This window comes from Centropristis striata, chromosome 19, assembly GCF_030273125.1.
Source record: "Centropristis striata isolate RG_2023a ecotype Rhode Island chromosome 19, C.striata_1.0, whole genome shotgun sequence".
Lineage (NCBI taxonomy): Eukaryota > Metazoa > Chordata > Actinopteri > Perciformes > Serranidae > Centropristis > Centropristis striata.
In genome coordinates, this window is record NC_081535.1 from 35,268,473 (window position 1) to 35,295,883 (window position 27,411).

The window sequence follows — 27,411 nt, forward strand, 5'->3', positions numbered from 1 at the left end:
AATCAAATTTTAAGCATAGCTAGTGGAACATTTAGCAGCTAAACAGACAGATATTTTCCCCAGTCGCTGGTGGAGACCAAAAATGGAGCTAAAAGAGAGAAAATATTGGACTCCAAATGAATGATTAACATTGTTCTGTATCTACTGTATCTCTAGGTAGGCAGTTGTTTACAGACAACTTCACCACATTAACTTAAAAGGTGTCAAAATGCCAATAACTGTAACTAACTGCAGTAACTGCAATAACTTTCATTCAATTGTGAGGTGAATTTTAAGCAAATTGTGTCCCATTTCCATTTAACTGGTCTGGAGTGAAAAAATGAGGGTTCAGTGTAGTTTTGTAGAAGTAGAGGTTGCAAAGTTCCCTTGGCTGTCTCTAACCCATGTACGATAAGAGAGATCTTCAGGAATTTGTTTCAGTTAAGCAAGTTTTAATTATTCTTTCATGTCAGTTAAATTGCCCGTGATTCATGCTGTCTGGAGACGAAGGGGATTCATATAATTTCCAGAAAGACACCACCAGCAGAAACAGCTGATAGTCATGTTAAATGTTCACAATATCATAACAAAAAGGCTTCTGCATCCTATTTTGTTCATTAACTCTGAAGGGTGGAGACCCCAACTTCAGAAGAGAAACCCTTACTAGGGCCTCTTAACCTTACTTCAGATATGATGTTCAGTTATTTAAATCAGCCCTACATCCACTAAGCTGATGTTCCTCTACCATTTGGATTTTTTCACACAGAACATTACACACAGATAACAGGGATATTCAAGTTTGTTTCTGAGTATTCTCTCACCTCGGACCAGTCCAGAGTGACCCACTTGGGCGGGCAGGACTGGTTGTTGCAGGACTCTTGTTCGATGGGTCGGTGGGTGAGACAGTGTGTGTCCTCCAGCGTCTCCTCCTCAGCAGGGCCGATCTTCCTGATGCACAGGACCGTCCTCGTCCTCATCCCGCCGTCACACGTCTTCCCACACTCCGACCAGTCGCCAATAAACCACCTGCAGGACAGAAACACAGTTAACACTGAAGAACTCTGTGTACCGGAGTGTTTTACTCCCTGTGGTTTCTTTATTACCAGCAGGCTTTTGATAATGTCAGAGTGTAAAATCACATAATGGTTGTGAACATTTGGTGCTTTTATCAGGGAGGGATTAGCAGAAGGGCAACATGGGAAAATCCAGCAGGGCATCGAGCCTCAGAACCTTTTTGAAATTCACTCAAAGCCTAGTGTAGGAGCCAATAGTATGTTTAAGAAAGTTTAGATTTTTACTGTAGATTACAGAGTGTTTTATATTGGTTTATTGCCTTTTATTGTGTAGTTGAAATTTATCACAGCCACTACACCTAGCCTGGGTATTCCCATACTGCCTTGCACGCTCGATTAGCTGTTGACTGTGTTGTAGATAGTTTAGAACCAAAGTTTATTTTAAAAGAAGAACAACGTTTGGCTTTGCACTCCTGTTTCACCACCCAAAAGGATGTTTTCGCCTGGCTTCTGACAGGATTTGGCAAAAAAGGCTGACGGTGATCTTGCACGCACACACACACACACACACACACACACCCAGTAGACTGTGAGCTGACACTATAGAGCAGCCAGAGCCACAACACGCTGCAGAAAAAAAGTTGCAGAAGCAGAATTAAGCGTTTTAGTAGAGATGGGCTAGTCTGGCTATGTAAACATCAATTTCTGTCGCTCTACATACGTCATCTGGTATAACTGATATGATTGGCTAAGAGCTACGTACAGATGCTTTTCCAGAGCCCAATAAACGGCTCTGGAGGATCGTAAACCACGCCTCATCTACAAAGAAATGAATAGGTAGTATCCCGACTGTATCTCATTTGTGATTTAGTCTGGCGTTACTCAAAGCCCTTAATCATAAAATGTGTCAAATCCATAAAATTTTTCTGGTTTTCTATCAAAATGTTGCAAATTTTAGACTTGTTTATTTGGAAAAGTTCTTGAAAATTGTGTTTAGACAATAAATGCATGTGAGAACTTTAACTATATACTGTATACTGAATGTATAATATGAAACTAGAAGATTTATTGATCTATAATCAACCACAAACTAGAGACCAAGAACATTTAGAAGATTTTTCTGACCATTTTTATCCATTTTGGTATGAATAAAATTACCATTATTATTATTTTATACACCATAATAGGTTTCAGTAAATAAATAACTAATTAAGTCCATTTTTCATTCGATATTTTTGACCAGAACAACTTGACACACAGTGCTGCATCTCAAATAAATCTATCTGGCATTTATTATTGACCTGCTATCTCCTCCTAAAAATCCACTGCCCACAACCACCAATTCTCAAAAAAAGGACCCCGAATGGAAATTGGTTAAAAGGTGAAGAATGCAGGTAAACAGACAGGTAACCACCATGCTGTTGAGTCAGGCCACTGAGCTTCTGACCTCAAGACAATTTCTATTCTACCCCGTCTTTAATTCAACCGTCTGTCTGCAGACTCCAGAATTAATATCATAAAAGTGGCCAGACAACAGCCCTCCAAACACATCCAGCCTGTGAGATATTACATCATCTGCAGGAATGTATACAGAATTAACGACGTGTTCAAACATCTGTGTTAGCTTTCATTACTCTGGCCCATAAAAACCCTGGCTATTCTAAAACAATCGTGTTTACATGGTCTCCTTTAGTCGGCCTTTCCTGAGGCTGGACACACACACACACACACACATACACACATTCTTGTGCTTCTATCTTTGTGAGGACCCTCATTGTAATAGTGAATTCCCTTGAAAAGTTATAATAATTTTGGATTTTTCATTAGTTTTAGTTTTATTTTCATTGTGATTTTTTGTTTTCAAATTCAATTAGTTTTAATGAGTTTTTAGAGTCAATTTGCCAGTTTTAGTTTAGTTTTTATGTTTTTGAAATGCTTTAGTTTTAGTTTAGTTTTTATTAGTGTTAGTGTTTTGTAATGGGGTATTTGTTGGGTGGGAGATTAAAAGAGGTCACAGTAAATTTTGCCTTAATTTCCTTTGTCTTATCCATCTTCATTATGTATGAAAAAAGTTGACAAAGACCAAAACAAAGGACATTTTCACTATAATTTTAGTTAGTTTTGTAACCACACAATACAGTTTCAGTTAATTTTTTAAACTCTCATTTTTGAGAGGACCGGCCAAAATGTCCTCACTTTGCAAAAATGTCCCCACTCTGTTGGTTAAAAATGTGTTCTGGTCCTCACTATGTAGGAAGTACAAGAACACACACACACACACACACACTACAATGGCCTTCAAGTACTAATCAAAATAAATGAGATAACACAAGTCTGCGTCCACTAAATACAGATGTGAAAATAAAGACTGAAGTCTAAATGTATGAAAACAAATTTAAACAGTAGATTTATGATGATATCATGTTTTTTTTCCTCTAAAAAGACAACAACTCTCACTCTCAAACACAAATAATTGTCCTATACGTCTGAAACTAATTAACCTGATGCATTTAATCCCTCTTTTTCCAGACATGATTGAAGCGAGTCTGGCTTCCAGCTACAGTGCAGGCTTTACACACATTTGGCCACCAAACACAAGTTCATATTCCACCTGTATACGAGTGTGTGTGTGTGTGTGTGTGTGTGTGTGTGTGTGTTACCCCTCGGGGATCGCTCAAGAAGCCAAAACAATCAAACGCAGGTGGTCAATTTCAGGGCTCTAATTTTTGGCATGAGGTACACACTGAAAATAGTTAACATATGAAGTTATAAATCACCGCCATTTTATTTTATTATTTTGTTCCAAACACATTTCACAGAGCAGGGCTCATTGAAGGCGAATTAATATCGCGCGTCAGTCTTTCTTTTATGGAGGGTTTTTCTTTTTCTTTTTATAATAACAATGGATCAAATTTCAATGTGTAATTTGAAAGGTGCAGCAATCCTACAGAGAATTATCACCTGACAGTTCGCCTCAGTTTAAGGGAGCATTTTAGCATCTTTAAGCTAATTAGTTGGGTTTTATGGCTCGGAATTTCACTGTTTTTTTAGTTCAGTCTCACTGCCGTCATCAGCTTTTCTTCCAGATGCTGCAGGCAGCTGTTTCCAGCAAACAGAAAAATATGTTATTTGTCTACTTCCAAACAAGAGATTAGATTTTCAGGTCAATAAAAACTGCAATTTTTTGTTCCATTTGAAAAAAAAACATGCTTTTCAGGTTGCAAACCTATTTATTTTTGGTCGAAAATGTGACAAACGGTTTAAAAATTAGGTGCATCAACTGGAATGTTACCTGCAGAATGTTGGTGGAAAAGGTGTAATAGTGTAATCTCACATCAGACAGACTGGGGAACCTTCAGTACGTTTACTTGACATTTGAAAAAAAATAATTATTGTCTTAATCTAACTTTAACTGGACAACTGAAGTGCATTTACACTGCAAAAAAGCCAACTTGTACTTTTTGGCCTAAAACAGTGATTTAAGTTGGTAAAACTTGGAAATATAAATTATTGACATTTAGGGCAATAATGTAAGTTAGCACAACAAAGGAAGCCAGTTGTCTGCTCAAAAACAAGTTGGTGAGTTGTTGTTACTTATATCTTTAAGTTGGGGTTCACAACAAGGGACAATAGTTCTGATAACTCTTATTTCTTTGTTGTGAAATGCGGGAAAGCGGTGAAATTCGGTCATTAGCGAAAGCTAGTGGCTAACCTATGCTAGTGGCTAACTGATTATAGCGGCTAACTGATGCTAGCAGCTAACTGATGCTAGCTGCTAACTGATGCTAGCGGCGCTGCTTGTTACAGCTACAAGAGTAGCCATTAGCGTATCAATGCTAACTCAAAATTGTGGTCACAACATTAGCTGACATTTCATAGCGGCGTTCCAATCGTGCCAATTCAGCACATTGCAGAAGTTAGCAGAAGTAAGGATTAAAAGTTATTACAATGTAAAATTGTAAGTTAGTACAAGCAGTTAAAATATTTTGTTCAATTGTCCAACTTAAAATTTTATCAAAGTTTGTTGCCTTGAAATTTTGAGTTCACCCAACTTTTCTTTTTTTGCAGTGTACAGCCATTTTCTTTTGCTAGTGTCTCTTCAGTTCTTGGGCCTGTGCCAGAATATATTAGCACACGGCTCAACACCTGCCTTTATATAGTGTTTATGGGGCTTTATCTGTGCTAATAAACACTTATGAAGAAGTGTGATTTGTCCATTATACTCAGTGGTACGTACTCTGGAGGACACGGCTCAGTGTTGCAGTCTCTCTGGTTCTCTGGAGGTTTGCTGTCTGGATCACAGTAGCTGTTCTGAACCACTGAGTTGTCATCCAACCTTTTACACACCACTTCCTGCTTCTGGGATCCTGAACATGGAAAAAAAAGAGTGATCAATAAGACAGCACAGCACAGCTGATCTCGCACATTTCAGAAACATGGAAGCCGGGCCGAGCGATGGTGATGGTATCGCTTTCAGTCTGTAGTAAATCCAGACATGTAAATTCCTGATTCTTTGCAGGATATCTTGGCAAATCACTTTTACAGAGCAGAGAGCTCTTTACTTTGGCTTCTAATGGAGAGAGTGAGGGCTACCGTATCGGTGTCACACCTCCCACTGTGTGTGTGTGTGTGTGTGTGTGTGTGTGTGTGTGTGTGCCATACCAACTCTGAAAGGGTCTGTTTGGGCCCTCGTGGGACGTATCCCACAGCAGACTTGTCTGGCAGATGTAATGAGATATGGATGTGTATGTGTGCAGTATAGAAAATCTACCCATCTGTGCTTGAAGTGAAATACAGTTTGGAGGAAGAGTGCGGAGCATGGGGTAAAAGAGTTTTGGTTGTAACGCTGTCAAAAGGTGTTTTTCATAGATTTTATTACCGTGGTGATATATTAAACAACGCTGCGTGATTAGCTGAGCTGGCTGGATCGAATGGGTGCACGATTAAATAACATATTACTGATTTAAAGCTCAGCGCGGTCACAGACACAAATTAGATCATTTGGATCAACAATGCAAAGGCATGTTTACAACACTGGGAGGAACATGTGTGCTTCCCCTTGAAACCTCTGCTCTGCACTTGGAAATCCTTCCTCAGAAAAACCCACATGCTTATTCAGTCATGCTTTTACAAAATATTACAAACCCGTCCAGGCCACACTTGACAACTGGGAAGAAACACTATTTATTGTTACATGAAACCCATTGCTTTTGGGCTAAAAGGTTTGGTTTAGTCATTCTTGAGGCCTTGGTCAACATTTCACTGCGGTTTCAGATTCTGAATGTTTGACTTTGTAGGACAAGCGCTCTGGAAGAGAGCGGCCGTATCTGGTAAACCAGAAGCTATGCAGAGCAGCTCATTCACAGAAATTACACCATATTCATTACTCCGGCTAAAATATGGAAAATATACATATTGAATTTATTAGAGGGCCGGATCTCCAGCTATAAAGTAATGATTTTGGAAAGCCATCGCAAATTATGATACTGGGTTTCCACACACAAACACACATTGCTCTGCAGCGTTTGTGTAATTATTGGTTGGGGAAGATTTACAGAATGACACACACATGCACAAGATATGAAGCATTAAATATCTGAGAAGGTTAGAAATATTCAAGAAGAATTTCAACACCCACAGCGTGTTATGCTATTCAACGCCACAATGCCTGCAGAGCTCTTTTTCTAAAAGTGGAGCTCAGTAGAAGGTCGACACAGACAAGACGGCTTTCTTCTCTCACAGTAAAATAAACTTTAATGATGAAAACCTGAACAGTAGTTTTAGAAAATCAGTGTTTATGAAGCTCTTTACACTCAAAAACTATCGATAAAATATTAGAACCGATTAGAAGATAGATTCAAAACCGTGTGACAGAAGAAAAATGCTTAACTTGGAGTGTTTCTGCATTTGACTTACTGTGAAGAGCAAATGAATGCATATTTATAAAGTCAACTGATAATTGTAAAGGTTTAGTTTTAAAGACAAAGTGCATTTCTCACCATCTGTTTTTCAATTTTCACAAGCAAAACCCTGTCGTGCTGCAGACAAAGACGTCTGATTGATGAGAAGATTGTAACCTTACTTAAATTCAGACTTAAAACAAACAGAAACGCCATATTTCTATAATGTTTTCCACATCATATTCATTTGTCAAGTTTGACTGGTGCTCTTTCAGTTACATCATGTTGTTGCACACTCTTCTTCTGCAGCAGTTTAATGGCACTTGACTCGAGAAAACTAATATTTGTGATCAAGTTGTAAATGGAAACACACGTAAATCTGCATAAACTTCTGTTAAAATGAATACCAAATACTTTGATGATGCTTCTACTACTATTTAGATAACTTTGCTCTTTTTTCACTGTATTCACTGTCTCATTGTGTTTACCTGAACTTTTTTACCATTTACTTTACAAATCTTTACATGTCTTTGTTGCTGGAGAGATGCTGAACAAATGTTCATTGTTCTATGCAAAATGACAGTAAAGATCTATTCTATTCTATCATAGTTTTGGATGGAAGAAGTCCGATTAGATGCAAAAATCCAATTTTAAGCATAGCTTGATTAAACTGTGCATGTAAACGCACTGACAGTGGAGCATTTAGCAGCTAAACAGACAGATATTTTCCCCAGTCGCTGGTGGAGACCAAAAATGGAGCTAAAAGAGAGAAAATATTGGACTCCAAATTAATGAATATCATTGTTCTGTATCTACTGTATCTCTAAGTAGGCAATTGTTTACAAACAACTTCACCACATTAACTTAAAAGGTGTCAAAATGCCAATAACTGTAACTAACTGCAGCAACTGCAATAACTTTCATTCAATTGTGAGGTGAATTTTAAGCAAATTGTGTCCCGTTTCCATTTAACTGGTCTGGAGTGAAAAAATGAGGGTTCAGCGTAGTTTTGTAGAAGTAGAGGTTGCAAACTGATAAAAAGGAAAGTTCCCTCGGCTGTCTCTAACCCATGTACGATAAGAGAGATCTTCAGGAATTTGTTTCAGTTAAGCAAGTTTTAATTATTCTTTCATGTCAGCTAAATTGCCCGTGATTCATGCTGTCTGAAGACGAAGCTGATTAATATCATTTCCATAATTTCCATATCATAGATTTGGATGGAAACTTGACAATTGAGGTTATTCACTTCAGGTTTGACACTGAAAAGACTAGCGCTTTGTTTCTGTGACCGGTAAAAGTCCAGAGGAGCAGAAAGCTAACTCACCTCCGGCGCAGGTGGCGGAGCACTCGGACCAGGGCAGGTGGTGCCAGGAGAAGCCCACCTCGTTGTCCCCACTTCCTGTTCGCTGGATCGGCACGTTGAACTTGTAGCGTATTCCCAGGTTCTGTTCCTGAAGGAGGACCTGCAGAGAGCAAGCAGCAAACAGAAGAAGAAGAAGAAGAAGAAGAAGAAGAGGAAGAAGACGAAGAAGAAGACGACCAAGAAGAAGAGGAGGAAGAGGAAGAGGAAGAAGAAGAAGAAGAAGAAGAAGAAGAAGAGGAAGAGGAAGAAGAAGAAGAAAAGGAAGAAGAAGAGGAGGAGGAAGAGGAAGAGGAAGAAGAAGAGGAAGAAGAAGAAGAAGAAGAAGAAGAAGGAGAGGAAGAAGAAGAAGAAGAAGGAGAAGAAGAAGAAGAAGAAGAAGAAGAAGAAGAAGAAGAAGAAGAAGAAGAGGAAGAAGAAGAAGAAGAAGAGGGAGAAGAAGAAGAAGAGGAAGAGGAAGAGGAAGAAGAAGAAGACGAAGAGGAAGAAGGAGAAGAAGAAGAAGAGGAAGAAGAAGAAGAAGAAGAGGAAGAAGAAGAAGAAGAGGAAGAAGAAGAAGAAGAAGAAGAAGAAGAAGAAGAGGAAGAAGAAGAAGAAGAAGAAGAAGAGGAAGATGAAAAAGAAGAAGAAGAAGAAGAAGAAGACACATATAGTAAATAGTAAGTAAATTTTGTATTCTCTTGAGGGCAGCTGCAAACACACTATTGACATATTAACACATTATAAAGTTAATATGGAGAATCTGTTTGCAAGTGGTTGCTCATCTACACATTAAACATGTATTGTGGAGCTAAACCCACCACATGCTACCTGCTAGCATGCTACCTGCTACCATGCTACCTGCTCAGCAACAAATGACAAGGTCCAGATGATAAGAGCACTAAAACTGAACCAAAAAAGTAGAATTGTGGGTCATAAAACCAGAACAATAAGTTGAAAGATGAAGAACTTTTATGTTATCTTTCATGTTATCATCGAAGCTATTGTTGATATATAAATATTGATATGTAGCAGCTTTCAATGCAGTTTGAAGAGACTCTGGTGGGTTTATATGAGTCTGCTGCATGCAGAGGCAGCCTGAGGGAGTCGGGCCCTGCAAGCCGCAGAGAAATGGCTAGTGGTGAGCGGCCAGTGGCTCGTCTATTCCAGTGGTGCTGTGTGGTCTGGTATTTTCAGCATTCATGTCGAGGCAGAAACCACAGAGTGTTACGACAAGAACATGCTCGGTTGCCTCACAGCAACACAAAACATGCAGAGAAACTTGCCATAAAAGCAATTTTTAAAAATGCATTCACAAAAATGTACATGCGCAAGCAAAATCCCAGATGCTTTCCAAATCAGGTGTTTGAGTCAGTTTTTTTTGTTTAATATCGATATATAAATAGCTTAACCTCAAACCGCTGGCTGACAGTCACCTAAGGATAGCAGCCAAATGTTGAGTTTAAGAGGACCAACAGCATATATATATATATATATATAATTTTACTGTTCTGGTCGACTCTCACTGCTCTCATGTACGTCTTTTACACCAAATTAGCAGAATTTCGCAGATTGCACTGATAGTCTAGACGGAATTGTCCAAAAACTGAAAATGAGGAGCATTTATGGGTACAGGTCAGGAACTGGCCTACTTTACTTATTTCAAGGGTGCTGCATCCAAAAAAATGGTTCCCAAGTGAAATTTTGAGTTTTTGACCTTCTCATTTGCATATCAATATGGCGGCCAAATTGCCCATCTTGCTCAGTCGTTGGACCATTTCCCCTTAGTTTTTTTGTAAGTAGACAATCAAAGATGAGGAAATTAAGTTTCTGGATCTATAGTCTAGGGTCAGAGCAAGGATATAGTGGAGGCTCAGTGTCTTTTTATGTATATATATATATATGCAAAATACCAACTTTTAAGGTGAAATTAAGCATTATTTGTGTCATTTTTTAAGGTCGACATAAATATTCAATCAATATCACTTTTAAATGTTCCAGTTGGTATTTTGCATATATATATACATAAAAAAGACACTGAGCCTCCACTATATCCTTGCTCTGACCCTAGACTATAGATCCAGAAACTTAATTTCCTCATATTGATTTCCTACTTACATTTGATACAAATTAGAAGGTCAAAAACTCAAAATTTCGCTTGGGAACCATTTTTTTTGGACTCAGCACCCTTGAGATCTGTAAAGTAGGCCGGTTCCTGACTTGTACCCATAAATGCTCCTCACTTCTTATAGAAGGCCTTTATTCTGAAATCCGTCTAGACTATGATTGCCTGCAAGCTTTTTGTCCATCTGTTTTTATGTTTGTGGACCCAAGAAAGATTAGCAAATGCAGTTTCAGAAGCTAATTAGGATCCACAACAGAACAAAGTGTTTATTACCATGACAATGAGGTTTTCAGTGGTGGCTCCCAGCGCCTCTAAAGACTCCGGCTCATCAGTGGGTCTCTTGTAGTGGAAGGCCGTCCCCGCAATGTCGAACTTCCTGGGCCAGTCGATGGTCCACGCTCCGTTGATGTAATAATCATCCACTTCAGATTTCAGGGCTGGGAAATCAGAAAAACAAGAAACACTTTCAGAAAAAAGCTGAAATCAAAAGCAGACAGGAACGGTAGCAGAGAGGACAGGTGGAGACAATCATCTGCTGTGATGTCATCGCCCGTTGTTCATCTTCATCATCATCATTTTCAGCATCCCTGAAGTCACTGACACACACACACACACACACACACTGTACATGCAGAGTTTCACGTGCACCGACATGTACATACGTCTAATTTAGGGAAGAGAAAGAAAACACAGTTCAGGTGAAAGCCTGGACGAAGCTCATGAATACCACTCTGTCTGGTTGTCAAAACAAAAGTTGGTCTCCAAGCACAACAGATCTGAAAATATCCACTTTCTCTGCATTGAAACGAGGCCAAATTCAGGAGAAACGATCCAACCGCTTGCTATTCTGTCTCTCTGGCTCGTGCTCTGCAGATTCCCCCTCTCTTCCCTCCCTCAAACAATAGTTTACTCCTCTTTAAAATATCACAATCCCCTTCTCAATAAATTCATTCTCAGCACATCTGGCACTGATTGTGAGCATTGTGCTTTTGTTATTTTGAACAGGGCAGTTTACACAAGTCTCCACAGGCATCCCAGTCCCTATTTTTATATTGTCTCACTTAGTTTCTGCTTTGATAAAACATTTAAAACTCTGCTGACCTAAATAGCAAAGACTCAGACAATGCTGCACAAGAAAAATATTATCTTTATCACTGGGGTCACAGATGAAATTCATAACACAGTTACAGATTGCTTGGAGGGGAAAATCTAGTTCAACACAATAGCCAAAATTGCACTCTTTAAACTTTGATATATAGACATCATATCCCCCATAATCCTGGTGGACCAGGCAGCTGTCACCACGGCCCTATAAATCTGATGCAGCTCTCCGGTTCAAAGTGTAACTTAAGCCCTCCATCAACACCATCCGCTATAAATTCAACACGCTGTCGCATGTCTTTCTCTTGTTAATGAAAAGACACAGAACAGGCTTAATTGAATCCGGTTGTTTGATTGTTTTGGGTCCGACGCTGCCAGTGTTGCAAATAGTTTTTGTTTAGTCTGGAACGGAGCGGATGAGTGCGGTGCCAAGAGGGCCATCACATGTGTTAGGATTCAGGGAGGTTTTTTTACAGACTCTTTTAGTTTTTATGGCTTTACATTAGGCAACGGGAGATTTAACGATGGCATCCTCTAATTTGGTCTTTGACAAAGACGCAAAGGAAATCCCAGGAAATATGGTCGACTCAGAACTGAACACATAATATGAAACAGCTTGATGTCGCAAATTGCCGATTCACCACACTGCAGTGAAACACAGAGATTGATGGATTGATAGTGGAAAGAGACGAGAGAATCCACAGCAACACGTGCGTCTCTGTGAGGCTGAATGCATGTAATGTTTACCACCAGTTTAGAGGCCAGCTGTCATTAGTTTTGCAGGTATTTAGTCGTAAACTGAAGTGGATAATCATCCTGAGGGGGGCATGAATGTCTGAACCAAATTTCATGGCAATCCATCCAACATTTCACTAAAAAACACAAATGTCAACCTCATGGTAGTGTTAGAGGGAACGTCTAAGTCAACTAAGTTATTAGGATTCATCCTCTGGTGAACATGAATATCTGTGCAAAATTTGATTATAATCGATGTTTTAGTTGGCAAGATATTTAGCAAAAAAACACAAATGTCAACCTCATGGTAGTGTTAGAGGGAACGTTTAAGTCAACTAAGTTATTAGAATTCATCCTCTGGTGAACATGAATATAATGTACCAAATTCAGTGGCAATCAATTTCATTGTTGTTGATGTTTTCACTAAAAAACAAAGAGTGGTGCTAGAGGACAGAAGGGTCAGTCATCAAGGATTCATCCTCTGGTAACCATGAATATCTCTACAAAATTTGATTATAATCGATGTTTTAGTTGGCAAGATATTTAGCTAAAAAACACAAATGTAAACCTCATGGTAGTGTTAGAGGGAACGTCTAAATCCACTAGGATTCATCCTCTGGGAACCAGGAATATTTGCACCAATGTTCATGACAATCAATCCAATAGTTGATAACAGAATAGTTGATGTTTCAGCCTCACTGTGTTGTTTGAGGACATCAGGGGATCAAAAAAGTCATCAAGGGTTCATTTTCTGGGAACCATGAATATCTGTACAACATTTCATGATAATCCATCTGAAAGTTGCCGATTTATTTTGCCAAAAAACATAATCTCAACCTCATGATGGTGCAAGAAAGAAGGTCAGAGGGTCATACATGTTAAGAGGTGTCATCCTCTGGGCACCATGAATATTTGTACGGATATTCATAACAATCCATCCAATAGAGTGAATGTTGAGATATTTCACTGGGTAGCTAATTTTTCTGCCCTGGCTATAGCACAAGATAGAATATCAAGGATCCCCGAAGTCATTAGGATTCATCCTCTGGGGAACATGAATATATGTACCAATAATCATGACAATCAATCCAATAGATGTAGAGATATTTTATGAAAAAAACCTAGAGTGGATGTTGAGATATTTCATTTGATAGCTAATATTTTTGTCTTGGTGATGGCGCAGGATGAAAGATCAAGAGATCACCAAAGTCTTTATGATTCGTCCTCTGGTGAACATGAATATAATGTATCAAATTCAGTGGCAATCAATTTCATTGTTGTTGATGTTTTCACTTAAAAACAAAGTTTCAGCCTCCCTGTGGTGCTAGAGGACAGAAGGGTCAGTCATCAAGGATTCATCCTCTGGTAACCATGAATATCTGTACAAAATTTGATTATAATCGATGTTTTAGTTTTAGTTTAGTTTTATCTTATTGCATCTTACTGTTCTATTGTTTACTACATCTCTTTGTATTGTGCAAGATTGTGCAAATTAAGAAACAGAGAAGAAGAATTTAAAAGAAAGTGGAGTAAATGGTAATGGAAATAAATGGAGTGGGAAAACTAGAACTGTGCGTGGAGTGTTGCTGTGTTTTTTGTTTTGTTTTTTCTTTTTCTTCTTCTCTTTCTTTTCCTTAATGAAACAATTCATTGAATAAGCAAACAATTAAAAATGAATATCTTATTTACTTATTTATTTATTCTTTTGGCATTGCCTCTTGTAAAAAATGCATAAATGTGGCAGGATGAATTGAATATGTGATGAAGCTGTTAATATTTGTAATTTCATAACCTGCAAAAAAGTCTGATTCTAAACGTCGTTGGACTCACCAATGTAATTCTTGGACATGGCGACCTCTTTGATCTCGATGTGAACGGATCCTTTGGGGATCTGAACCACCTCCATGTAGCCTGCAAGACAAGAACCGGGGTCGTTAAAGTGGTTTTTCTCCCACTCAAACTCCAAAGGGAGTACAGTACGTATAGAATAAATTCCAAATCACCCAAAAAAGGACAAAGCAGGAGGACAAAACAATCCCCTCCCTTTTTTTCACAGTCACACACACATACACACATGGACACACAGTATTTTTAGATGGTTTACTAGCCATACCATAGAAGGAGAAATATGTTTTCTCTCTCCTCTGCTCTCTATAGACAACCTCAGGCTGAAGCCAACAGCGAGTCCCTATCTCCACGCCTGATTCCTTCCCTCCATGATGTAATTAATGGGAAAAATATTATGTTTTGATTTACATCCTGACAAGATAATTCTAAATAGCTAAAAACATATGGGTGACAAAGGCACGTTTCCATGAAATGATTATCTTCCTGGCTTCAGGGGTGTTTTGGATAAAAAGCTACTTTGTTTTCCTCACAATCATTCTCACGTGTGGTCATCAGACCAACATCAAAGGAGCCTGAGAGCTAACAGGAACCCAAGGTGGCAGGACATCTTAAAGCATCAGATATTTTATTATTTTATATTTTATTTATTATTGTTTCACCTCCTCGGGGGAGAGACTCGTTGAAGAGTCCCTCTGTGGCCTCGCAGGTGCTGCCGTCTCCTCCACACACTCTGCAGCGGTCTTCTTTAGCGTCTGAGCTCAGGATGTTGTCGCAGCCCACGTGCTTTAAAGACAGAGAAAGAGAACATTGGGCCTCATTCATGAACCGTTCTTAAGAACAGAAAGATTTTATGAAGATTGTGGCATTGTTTTCTTATCCAGGATTTTTCTTAGGTAAGAACAAATCCTAGGAACACTCTTAAGCACATTTCAGTGCTGACATAATAATAATAATAATAATAATAATAATAATAGATTTTATTTGTAAAGCACTTTTCATACAGAAATCTCAAAGTGCTACAGAAACCAGAAACAAGAAAGAGAAAACTCAGTAGATAAAAAAGACACGGGTAATAAAGTACATTATGCAGAGACAAAATAAAAACATCTAGGGACAACCTAAAAATGCCACATGTTGGCATGGTTGTGTTGTCTTCTTTAGTTAAGTTCAATAAAATACGTTACAGTGACATTTCCCTCATATTTATGTATTTATTTATTTATTTATTTCATTTTTTTTTTCATTTTTCATTTTATTAAATTAAATGTGCCAACGCTTTAACATGAATCAAGTAAATTGGAAATCATGCAATGGCAATAATAATAATAATAATAATAATAATAATTATTATTATTATTATTATCCAGCCAATAGACTGCTATGTTAAAATAAAAAACAAACAAAAACACTAGCTACATTCAATGGGGCTACACCTAAATGCAAAGTCCAACATATTTCAGATTAATATAAAAACAATTATATAAATATAATACATAAAATATAAATAATAAAAAACAATACCTAAAAATTACTAAATAAATAATAGTACAAATACGTTGCATAAACCACATATATATTCATACGTTGCTGCACTATTACCTGCAGTTTGAGAAACATTTTGTGAAGATGTGTAATTTTAAATAAACTATCAATTTGTGACCTGAAAGTTTTATATCTACAGTAGAAACACAAGGAAAATAGTAAAGTCATTAACTACTGAGAGACTTTGTTGTTGGGAATTGTTGACTATAACAAAAATATAGAATCAGGTCAATTACAGCTGTAACTTGGCAGCTTTTTAACATGTAAAACATACGAGAGCTCATAAAACACACCAGCCAACGTAACAGATAAAAATGTGTTGGCTTCATATAAATGTTAATATGCAGGCCATATGGAGCCCATTAAATCTTTTATCTGTGCTCAGTGTGCAGTGATTGCCTCATCACTGCTTGATTAGTAATGCCTCGGAGCTTTAGAGGTGAAACAGCAGATTCTAATCGAAGGTTTTTCCACTTTATGAGTTCCAACACCAGCAGAATATGAACTCATTAGGGTGTGAGCTGTTCCTTATAAGAGTCTGTGGTTAGCTCTGCTGCCATGTATATGCAAAGGAACCATCACTTTGAATATTTTTAATACATTTTATATCAAAACATGTGTTAACGCAGAGTTTAAATTGTTTTATAGGGTTCAGTTTGTACTGCACGTATTATATATTAACAATGTAAACAGCAATATTTAATAATCCTGCCTTTAAAAAATGTTTTCCTTACATACTTTTTAAAATAAACAAGTTATACAACTTGGAATAACAAGCTTTTATTCATTTATTTTTGGGTGTTTTCCAATCCCCTTTTGTACACTTTTACTTTTTTCTTTGATATTTTCTGTATTTGTCTATAGTTCTTCATGTTGATTGTTTGTTTGTTCATTTCAAAAACCAATAAAAAGTAAATGACCAAAAAAAAAAAAAAGTAACTTAAACAATTTTTTGAGCAAAAATGTCAATAAAAAAGTAGCTTTTCAAGTATGAGACAATGTGACGGCCATTTTTTGCTATTTTTTCTAACATTTTATGAACCAAACAACTAATCTAGAAAAAGTAAATCTGCAGTTTGATCAATAATGACAATAACTGCTGTTGAAGCTCTTCACTATAGAGAGAATTTATAGGGTTCAGTTTGTACTGCACGTATTATATATTAACAGTGTAAACAGCAATATTTAATAATCCTGCCTTTAAACATTTTTTCCTTACGTACTTTTTAAAATAAACAAGTTATACAACTTGGAATAACAAGTTTTTATTGTTTTTTAAACAAAAAAAATATTTTTTTATTAACCCTCTGGACCCCAATAAGTCATTTCAGGGCGTTATTTGCTCTTTTTACATTTTACTCACTGTGGCCTTGTTTTTTACTGCAATATATAGAAAATATATATAAAATCTATAAGTCTTGCAGCTCTGTGGAATCAGCACACTCATGACTAAAGGTGGGAACAACTAAAAAACTTTTTTTTTAAACGCAAGCTAAATTTCTCCAATAAATTATTTCTAAAAAGTTGGAATAAAATGGAATTTATGTATACAACACTTTTCCAAGTCCCCACAAGTGTCACAAATATTGGGGGGAAAAGTTTGGTCTCCACATTCTATACATATTACCGGATTTCCCTTCGGGGATGAATTTTTTGGTCATTTTGTGTCTTTTTTAAGTAATTTTGTGTTTTTTTCAGTCATTTTGTGTCTTTTTGGTCATTTTGTGTCTCTTTTTTAGTAATTTTGTGTCTTTTTTGTGTCTTTTTTAAGTAATTTAGTTTTTTCCTGACATTTTGTGTCCTTTTTTTTTTGTAATTTTGTGTCTTTTTTTGTCATTTTGTGTCTTTTTAAGTCATTTTGTCTGTCTTTTTTGTGTCTTTTTTAAGTAATTTAGATTTTTTGATCATTTTGATACTGCCTCCAGCGGCCCCCAGGTAATTTGAGTTTGAGACCCCTGATCTAGAATATTTAAAGTGTTTGAATATTTGTGACATGACTATTCGTCTCAGCAGAATCAATCATGGCTTCAGAGTGTCGCTGAGGAGCAGAATTTAATGTTTTTAACAGGATCTGGTTATCCTAAACGGTTCAATTATGGTGAAGTTTTAAATGAGACATGTAGAATAAAGCCATTAAAAGTCACTTAAACCATTTTTTGAGCAAAAATGTCAATAAAAAAGTAGCTTCTTAAGTATGAGACAATGTGACGGCCATTTTTCGCAATTTTTTCTAACATTTTATGAGCCAAACAACTAACCTAGAAAAAGTAAATCTGCAGTTTGATGGATAATGACGATAACTGCTGTTGTAGCTCTTCACTATAGAGAGCATAAGCTTCAGTAAAGTGGCAGATAGCAGTAAACAGGGAGTGATTTCAGACACAGGTCCAGTCTTTAAACTTGTTATAATCCATGTGGGAGGATTATTGTTCCACTCCTTCTTTAGATCTCCTCTCTGTCACTATCTCTCCTCTCTCTAGTCGTAATCTTTCTCTCCAGCACCTGTAAACAGCATCTCAAGCTTTGACTGTTTCTGAAATCTTTCCAAGCAGACTGCAGATTTATCACGGCGTGGCAGTGAACCCGGAGAGCCAGCCTCCGAAATAAAAAACGACACGCTGGATCCAGACTGGAAATAAAACCTGCGAGGCTCCTTTGGTGGAGAATATTCCACCTCTTCTCGCCCCATTAAAACATGCACCATGTTGTGTTTTTATATTAAAATCAGAGTAACGTTGCTGGCACAGAAGCTGCGTCTTTGTGCCAGGAAGGAATCAAACTGTACCATCAGGTGGAAGTTAAAACAAATATTAAAAGTGAGTTATTTCAGCTGCATCTCCACACAAAATGATTTATGCTCCTGCACTGCAAAAAAAAGAAAAGTTGGGTGAACTCAAAATTTCAAGGCAATTAAACTAAATATTTTAAGTTTTGTTTTTGAGTTTGCTCAACTCTGAATTCAGATTTTTGTCAACTCAACTGTAAGTTGTACTAACTTATAAATTAACATTGTAATAACTTTTAATCCTTACTTCTGCTAACTTCTGCAATGTGACAATTGTAACGCTGCTATGAAATGTCAGCTAATGTTGCGACCACAATTTTGAGTTAGCATTGATACGCTAATGGCTACTCTTGTCGCTGTAACAAGCAGCCCCGCTAGCATCAGTTAGCCGCTAGCATCAGTTAGCTGCTAGCTTCAGTTAGCCGCTAGCATCAGTTAGCCATTAGCCAGTTAGTCATTTTGTGTCTCTTTTTTTAGTAATTTTGTGTCTTTTTTGTGTCTTTTTTAAGTAATTTAGTTTTTTTCTGTCATTTTGTGTCTTTTTTTGGTCATTTTGTGTCTTTTTTGTGTCTTTTTTAAGTAATTGTGTGTTTTTTCAGTCATTTTGTGTCTTTTTGGTCATTTTGTGTCTCTTTTTAAGTAATTTTGTGTCTTTTTTAAGTAATTAAGTTTTTTTCTGTCATTTTGTAGCCGCTAGCATCAGTTAGCCACTAGCATCAGTTAGCCGCTAGCTTCAGTTAGCCACTAGCATCAGTTAGCCGCTAGCATCAGTTAGCCGCTAGCTTTCGCTAATGACAGAATTTCACCGCTTCTCCGCATTTCCCAACAAAGAAATAAGAGTTATCAGAACTATTGTCCCTTGTTGTGAACCCCAACTTAAAGATATAAGTAACAACAACTCACCAACTTGTTTTTGAGCAGACAACTGGCTTCCTTTGTTGTGCTAACTTACATTATTGCCCTAAATGTCAATCATTTATATTTCCAAGTTTTACCAACTTAAATCACTGTTTTAGGCCAAAAAATTCAAGTTGGCTTTTTTTGCAGTGTGAAAACAAAGACAGCACCAGCTGCCAACTCCTTTTTTCAATAAAATGTTATTAAATCAGCCTTTTCAAATATATATAATATCATTATTCAATCACAACAATGATTTTTGTGTTTTATTTATCCCTAAACAATCCCGGTGGAGGCTGCAGAGCGCTGATAACACTCACACAGAGCAACGCCACTCATTCAGCCACAATAACTCAAAGGCTCGATTGTTCCTCGCTGGAGAATCGGTTTTGTGCTTTGGCAGTCGTGTTTACGCAGCCAGCCGTCTGGTAAACTGTGCAGTCAGAGATAAAAACTGGCACTCAGACCCAGGAAACTCCTGCTAGGTCAGTTAGTACAGTAGTTCTCAACCTTTTAGAGTCGCGACCCCCAATTTAACATGCATGTTGTCCGAGACCCCCACTCACTGAACACAATCTCACACGCACAGTTGAGATCACCAAAAAAAGACACAAAATTACTAAAAAAAGACAAAATTACTAAAAAAAAGGAAACAAATTGACCACAAAATGACCAAAGAAAGACACAAAATGACCAAAAAAGACACAAAATGATCAGAAAATGACACAAAATGACCAAAAATGACCAAAAATGACCAAAAAAGACACAAAATGATCAGAAAATGACACAAAATGACCAAAAATGACCAAAAAAGACACAAAATGATCAGAAAATGACACAAAATGACCCCAAAAAGACACAAAATGACCAAAAAAATCCAACAACATTTCCAAAAAAAGACATTAAATGGCCAAAAAGACTAAAACAAAATCATTTGGCGACCCCCAGAAATCATCTCGCGACCCCAATTGGGGTCCCGACCCCAAGGTTGAGAATAGCTGAGTTAGTATACAGCTAACATGTCACTCAGGCTGAAATGTGACAATATCAGAGTTTAACAGCCACAAACAATCACAAAAGTCATATTATGGGTCATTATGTTGTTTCAGGGCAGGAGATATTTCATGTTTTGGTAAAGCTTTATATTAAGGTCCTTGTAATAACCATTAATTAACAGGTAATAAGGCATTGTTCTCGCTTTAGATCCCTTTAGCTGCAAAAAGCATAGTTAACTGTTAACACGTGCATAGTTCACTTATAATAGATGAGCCATGAAGTATATTTTAATATCAATAAGCAAACAAAAGATTAATAAAGGCATGGCAAAGACATAATGGGTGGGTTATGGGTGTTTGTAATGCTATTACGAAGAATTATGAGATACTTTTATTATGTTCTTATTATACATCTCTTATAGCCTGCTATTAGCTGTATTATAATGCCATTATTAACACTTATATAGGCTTATAAACACACAGTAATGTTAATAAGCATCTTGTAAGGACTTACAAGGGCCTTATTACTTGTTAATTAATGGTTATTACAAGGACCTTAATATAAATCGTTACCCATGTTTTTATTGTATTGGACAGGAAGTTTTTTAGAAAACATATTCTAAAGCCTATAATGCTTTTACCTTGTCTTTATTGTTTTGTTTTTTAAATGTATTTATTTATTAATTATTTCATTATTATTAATATTATTATTTGTTTTGTAATATTTTTTTTTATTTTTTTATTGTGTGTAGTGCTTTTTTATTTTTTTATCCAAATGTTCCAATCTGTTTTTCTTGTCTTTTTTGTGTACAAAATATGTCACTTAATATACCTTCCAGTATTGTATCCGGTTATTAAAAACCACAACAACATTAGCAATAATAATAATAATAATAATAATAATAATAATAATAATAATAATAATAATAATAATAATATTAATATTAATAATAATAGAGGATTAAATGTGGCAAAGTGTCAGTTATTGTATCAATGTGTCCTTTCATGTTCTGCAAAGTTGCCGGATTTGCTTTAATAAAGCAGTATTGGTCACAGTGTTTGAAATGTTATTATTATAATAAAAATAATTCACCAAAGCACCAGCAGACAAAATGTTACCTCTTGTATATGAAGATGAAGGTAGTATAATTACCATCATCTTGCCAACCTACCAACTGATCTTCTTTTTTTAACTTCTTAAGTGGCCTTGTTCTATTCTGTGTTTTTTTCTATTGTTGTTTTTATTTATGCTACCTCAGTATTTTATTCTATTGTATTTTATTTTTATTGTACTTGAATACCGGACTGCTGTGACAACCGAATTTCCCTTTGGGGAAGAATAAAGTAATCTATCTATCTATCTTGTACGACTATCTGGTCAGAATAAATGAAAATAAATGTACATATCCTGATGCATTTGTTTTAATTCTGCTGTACTGAACTTTTGTGCACCAAGAAACATGAAAATGAAATTAAAACCCTGTCGTAATTTCTTTAAGAACTCAATAAATAGGTATAAAATGGGTAAAGATCTGATCATTTGATGCTGCAGCCTTGTCCCTTACAGAGGTGGAAAAAGTTTTCAGATCCCTTACTTAAGTAAAAGTACTAATACCACAATGTGAAATTACTCCACTACAAGTAAAAGTCCTGCATTCAAAATGTACTGAAGTAAAAGTACAAAAGTATCAGCATCAAAATGTACTTAAAGTATCAAAAGTAAAAGTACTCGTTATGCAGCATGGAGCCAGTTAGTTTTTTTTATATATTCCAAATATTATATTAGATTATTATTATTGATGCATTTATGTATACAGCGTTTTAATATTCTCAAGGTAGGGCTCATATTGACTATTTAATATACTGTTATGAGGTTTATTTTAAAAAGTGTCTAATCTCCTAAATTTATTGTGTTTTTTATGTTAAATCTCGACCTGAAAAGTAACTAAAGCTGTCAGCTAAATGTAGTGGAGTAAAAAGTACAATATTTGCCTCAAAATGTAGTGGAGTAGAAGTGACATAAAACGGAAATACTCAAGTAAAGTACAAGTACCTCAAAATTGTACTTAAGTACAGTACTTGAGTAAACGTACTTAGTTACTTTCCACCACTGGTCCCTTACCTTACACTCTCCATTGATACAGATGTCCAGAGAGTCGGCCTGACACCGGGTGCCATCTATGACTGCAGGAGAACGCTCCGTGTAGAAGTTGTAGCCTTCTGCCAAGCAGTTGAGTGCACAAGGCTTAACACCACCTGGGTTACACAGAGTGCACACACACACACACACACACACACACACACACAGACAGACAGACAGACAGACAGACAGACAGACAGACACACAGACAGACAGAGCACATGGTTATCTGGGGTTCAGAAAACAGACAACATGACCTGAGATGAGTGATAAACAACAGATTAGAGAGCAAACAGAGCAGCTGCTGCAGCCAGCGCTGGGATCTCCTTCCCTCTTGTTGACAATAATAACCATGTGGAGGAAAGTCAGCGGTGCTCAGATGTTGGAGCGCTGACGTCACTGTAACACTGACACCGACAGAGACGGCGCTCGCTGCCAACAACAATTACGCTGACATCAACACGCAGGTTATCTGCTGTTTATACATGGCGGCTCGCTGTAAATCAGGAGGTGATGGATCTGACAGGACAGCCCCCCGTGATAAAAGAGATCTAACTTAAGCTCTTCCATCTCCCAGAGAAAATAAAAGCTGTGTTTACATGCTTGGAACTTTTATCACTTTTTCTCTGTTTTTTTTTTTTTTTTTTGTGAAGTGGATATTTTCCATCATCTGCAGACATCAAGGAGAGAGAGCGGAGGGGGAGACTGACATAAAGCATGTCCTCCTAAACTGCTGCCAATAACTGTGATAGTACAGCAGTTTTTGCACCCATTCTGGCTCAGTTTAGAACAGGGGTCTCAAACTCAAATTACCTGGGGGCCGCTGGAGGCAGTATCAAAATGACCAAAAAAAGACACAAAATGACTAAAAAAAAAGACACAAAATTACCCAAAGAAAGACACAAAATTGCTGAAAAAAAAGACACAAAATGACTGAAAAAACACTAAATTACTAAAACAAAATTACTTTAAAAAGACACAAAATTACTTTAAAAAGACAAAATTACAAAAAAGACACAACATTACTTTAAAAAGACACAAAATTACCAAAAAAAGACACACAATTACATTACATAACATTTCCACTTCAACATGGCACATTAAACTTTCATATCAAGGTGAGGGCCACAAAATATCGTCAAGAGGGCCGCAATTGGCCAGCGGGCCGCTAGTTTGAGACCCATGGTTTAGAAGAATGAGACCTTCTTCTGGGAGATTCTTGACATGAATTTAGTGTAAAATCAATCCAGGAGAGCAGCGAGGGTCTTCAGACACAGCAGAGTGTGCAGGAATCTGAAGAATTCTCTACCTATCACAGAGAATATCCCAGTGTTGGTGTTAACTGAGAACACAACACAGAGCGGCCTGCAGAGCATCATGTGTGACGCAAAAAAGAAGATTTCACAGCTCAGCGTTTGGAGGAAGAACAGATTGGATGCATGAAATATTCTGGAGCTGTTTTATTTCAACCTCATGAAGTTTTATGCATCACTAAATTAAAGCTGGTTGCACCCTGGAATAAAAGGGGTGACCACCATTGCATACAGTACAGGCCAAAAGTTTGGACACACCTTCTCATTCAATGCGTTTCCTTTATTTTCATGACTATTTACAATGTAGATTCATCAAAACTATTAATGAACACATGTGGAATTATGTACTTAACAAAAAAGTGTGAAATAACTGAAAACATGTCTTATATTCTAGTAAGCAAAGGGTGGTTACTTTGAGGAATCTAAAATACAAGACATGTTTTCAGTTATTTCACACTTTTTTTGTTAAGTACATAATTCCATATGTGTTCATTCATAGTTTTGATGCCTTCAGTGAGAATCTACAATGTAAATAGTCATGAAAATAAAGAGAATGCATTGAATGAGAAGGTGTGTCCAAACTTTTGGCCTGTACTGTAGCTTAATAAATTAACATTAGCTTGCAAGCATGCAACATGTTTAGCTTGAAGAGTAAAAGAGGCAATAAGAAATCTTGTTGATACAGTCAGCTGTTTCAAATTATGAAGAAATTAGGGAAGATTTTAAAGTGCAAAGTCTTTAGTTTAAATCACTAGTTTGAGAATAGAAATTAGTTATTCAGTTGTAACATATTATATGAAGACATGGGCTTTCTCTATGAGCCTTTGCTCTGTTTTATTTTTTGTTTTTATTTGTTCTTTGTGGTTTTTTAAAATTAAGATTAATTTTAAAATTGAGATTAATTTTAAAACCCACTTTTATTTACTGTTTTTTGTTTTACCCAGCATGAGACTCGCTTTGTTTTAGTTGTTTTTGCTTGTTCTTTGTTTTTATTGTTTTTATTGTTGGTCTGTCCTGCCATGTACAGCACTTTGTATCAGCTAACGCTGTCTTAAAGGGCTTTATAAATAAAGTTGATTTGATTTGATTTGATTTGACAAATACATATTTCTCAATCAACTTCATATAAGTTACAAACACATTTTTCTCCCAAAGTTTAAAGTTTTGGCTATGCAACGTGGGAGATTTCTGCAATTCTGTTTTTGTTAATTTATTCAGAAAGCCTCTCTTTTGCAGAAACGCCCTGATTTGGTTCAGGTTCAGGGTCTTCCTGGAGGGTACCTCACTAGTGGTAACGAGGTTTGTCCTGCAGGGGGATCAAACCGACAAGCTGCCTCCTTTAACCTTCGTCGGGGTGCATGAGTTAGAGTTTAGCAACTCTTACTGTTGCATGCTTTAGCAATCAGGGAGTTGGAGTTTTGCGGCATTTCATCAAAAATACGATGACAGTTGTGGTGTTGGTTTGCCTGCTGTCAATCAAATCAGCTGGAGCCACACCCACACCGTCCTGATGAAACACATTAACTGAGTTCTGGAGGATTAAATCAAAGTTTTCAGGGGTTTTAATGGATGAATGAACAGCTGGAGCAGTCCTGAACTCACCACCAGTGTAAGGCTTCCAGTTGTAGTACTTCCCACGGAAAGGCATGTTGTCAAAGTCGGCGCACTGCTTCTCTCGGAAATCTCGAGATCCTGCAGGGCACGCCTGCAAAATACGAAGAAAAGAGTGAAGATTTAAGAATCTGTGATGCTTCAAGTACAAGAACCTGTGTCTTATGCATGCAAAGTATGCTTGATTGCAATAAACGGTATTGCTATCAAGCATACTTTGCATGAATGCTGACCATTTAAAGGGGATGTATTATGCTTTTCCCTATTTTCTGCTTATTTCACTGCTGAATGTTCATTTTAAACTCGGCCGGGAAAGAGGTAAACATATGTGAGTAAAAAATCTGAGGTTCAAGATCATTCTGAACAGTTTTCTCAGCTCTCTGCTCAAACTGAATTCAGTTTATGCTGGATTAATTAATTAATATATGATCATCTGCTCCAGGCACGTACATGTAACTTGAGTGTTTACATTACATACACTGCTTTCTTTATGTAGCTACATGCTAACAACAGTCAAACCTTTAATCTCGGTGGCCAGTGTCTTTAATTTCGACCCAATTTCGGATGAAATTCGTGCTTGAACATTCATGTTTTTTTGCTTTAGATGCTTTTATTGGTGATATTTCTTTTTTTTTAAAAAACACACTTTATTGTTTTTAAACACATTAACAATACAAAACACAGAAACAGAAGAAAATAAATAAATAAATACAGTTCTAGTTTGTCTCCAGTCTGCAATAAGCACTCATGATCGTCAGTCAGAAAACCGTCTACCCATCAACAGCAGATTTTTCAGATCTGCAGGTATATAATCAAGAAAGGGTGTCCAAACAATTAAGAATAATTCGTATTGGTGATATTTCACGGTTGAAAGTATTACTATACACCACTACAGTCATTCCTCCAGCTGCAATGACAAACTAAAGAGACACGTGCAGACCAGTTTCCAGCCAAAAATGTTTGCATTATACATATATTGAAACCATAGATTTGTTAATCAGAAAGGTTTTTTTTTCTGGTGACGTTGCAGCATGACAAACACTCTGAAGCAGGGAGTTATATCTGGAATAAACTTTTGTTTTAAGCTTGTTATTTTTGACCTTTAACTAGTGGTTTTTATGCCAAACCATAACCAGAGTGTTTTTAGTATTGACATTTTCAGTCTAACCCTGTTTGGTTTGTTTTTTTACCTAACTCTAAACAAGTGGTTTTGGTGTCTCAACTTAACAAAAGGATTTTAGTATTTTCAGGGTTTAAATCAGCAGTTTGCAGCGTGGTTTAAGTGGTCGCATGTCACAATGAGTACGTGTTCCAGCGGTTTCACACAGTCATATTCAAAGTAATTCTGGTTAAGAAATGTAGATTTTTTTTATTTTTTTATTTTTTACGATACATCAATCCATTTTTATTATACAAGCCAATTTTATTTAACAAAATGGGTAATTGCAAAACAAGTAATCTGCAATAACTTGAAATTCAAGACCGATGTTCAGGTCTTTTCACTAGTTTAGGTATTAAAGGTCCATTAAATATATGTTTTGTAATTTAAAAAGTAGCCTCACACTGATGTAATTATTTAAAAGGAAGGTAAAAAGATACATTGAATATTCCTTCACCATACAAAAGTATATAAAATGTAGATATTTAACGTTTATCTGTGTTTTCTCTTTTGCAAAAACGTACAATGCCAACATTTGTACTTGCTTGATGTACATATTGTTTAATGTTTGTGATATAAATGTTACGGTCTATAAAAACTGTTGCAAATTAAACCAAAACAGACATTTCATAGCCAACTTTGCCAAGCATTGGTTATGTGACTGTGTAACTGTGATGGATTACAGTCTGCAAATTGATTTTAATGTTGGAGGAAATAAATGGAAACCAACGCAGAACTGGAACGACCGGAAAAAAACACTCGTAAATCTAGAAAATCTGTTGCATGCATTCAGAAAAAGGTCAGTAAAAAGTGCATCATTTGTAGCAAAAGGAGCTAAAACTGCTACATGCACACTTTAAGATGTTCTTTGCGAATCATCTGCAACTAGAAAAACTTTGATTTATACCTGTAGTCTGAAAAAACACTTC

The 27,411-nt window shown here is 36.6% G+C and overlaps 1 protein-coding gene across 1 annotated transcript in view; it reads right to left on the reverse strand.

Annotated features, from left to right (window-relative positions):
* The window catches only part of adamts6 (ADAM metallopeptidase with thrombospondin type 1 motif, 6), a 128,377-nt gene that overhangs the window by 13,525 nt on the left and 87,441 nt on the right, over nucleotides 1–27,411 (reverse strand). Inside the window, exons 15-22 of the mRNA XM_059358050.1 lie at nucleotides 25,315–25,417; nucleotides 22,382–22,515; nucleotides 14,700–14,823; nucleotides 14,023–14,103; nucleotides 10,630–10,793; nucleotides 8,217–8,355; nucleotides 5,230–5,359; nucleotides 801–1,005 (exon numbers count right to left, since the gene is read on the reverse strand). Of these exons, the coding sequence (XP_059214033.1) occupies nucleotides 801–1,005; nucleotides 5,230–5,359; nucleotides 8,217–8,355; nucleotides 10,630–10,793; nucleotides 14,023–14,103; nucleotides 14,700–14,823; nucleotides 22,382–22,515; nucleotides 25,315–25,417 (1,080 nt within the window). The remainder of the gene's footprint in view (nucleotides 1–800; nucleotides 1,006–5,229; nucleotides 5,360–8,216; nucleotides 8,356–10,629; nucleotides 10,794–14,022; nucleotides 14,104–14,699; nucleotides 14,824–22,381; nucleotides 22,516–25,314; nucleotides 25,418–27,411) is intronic.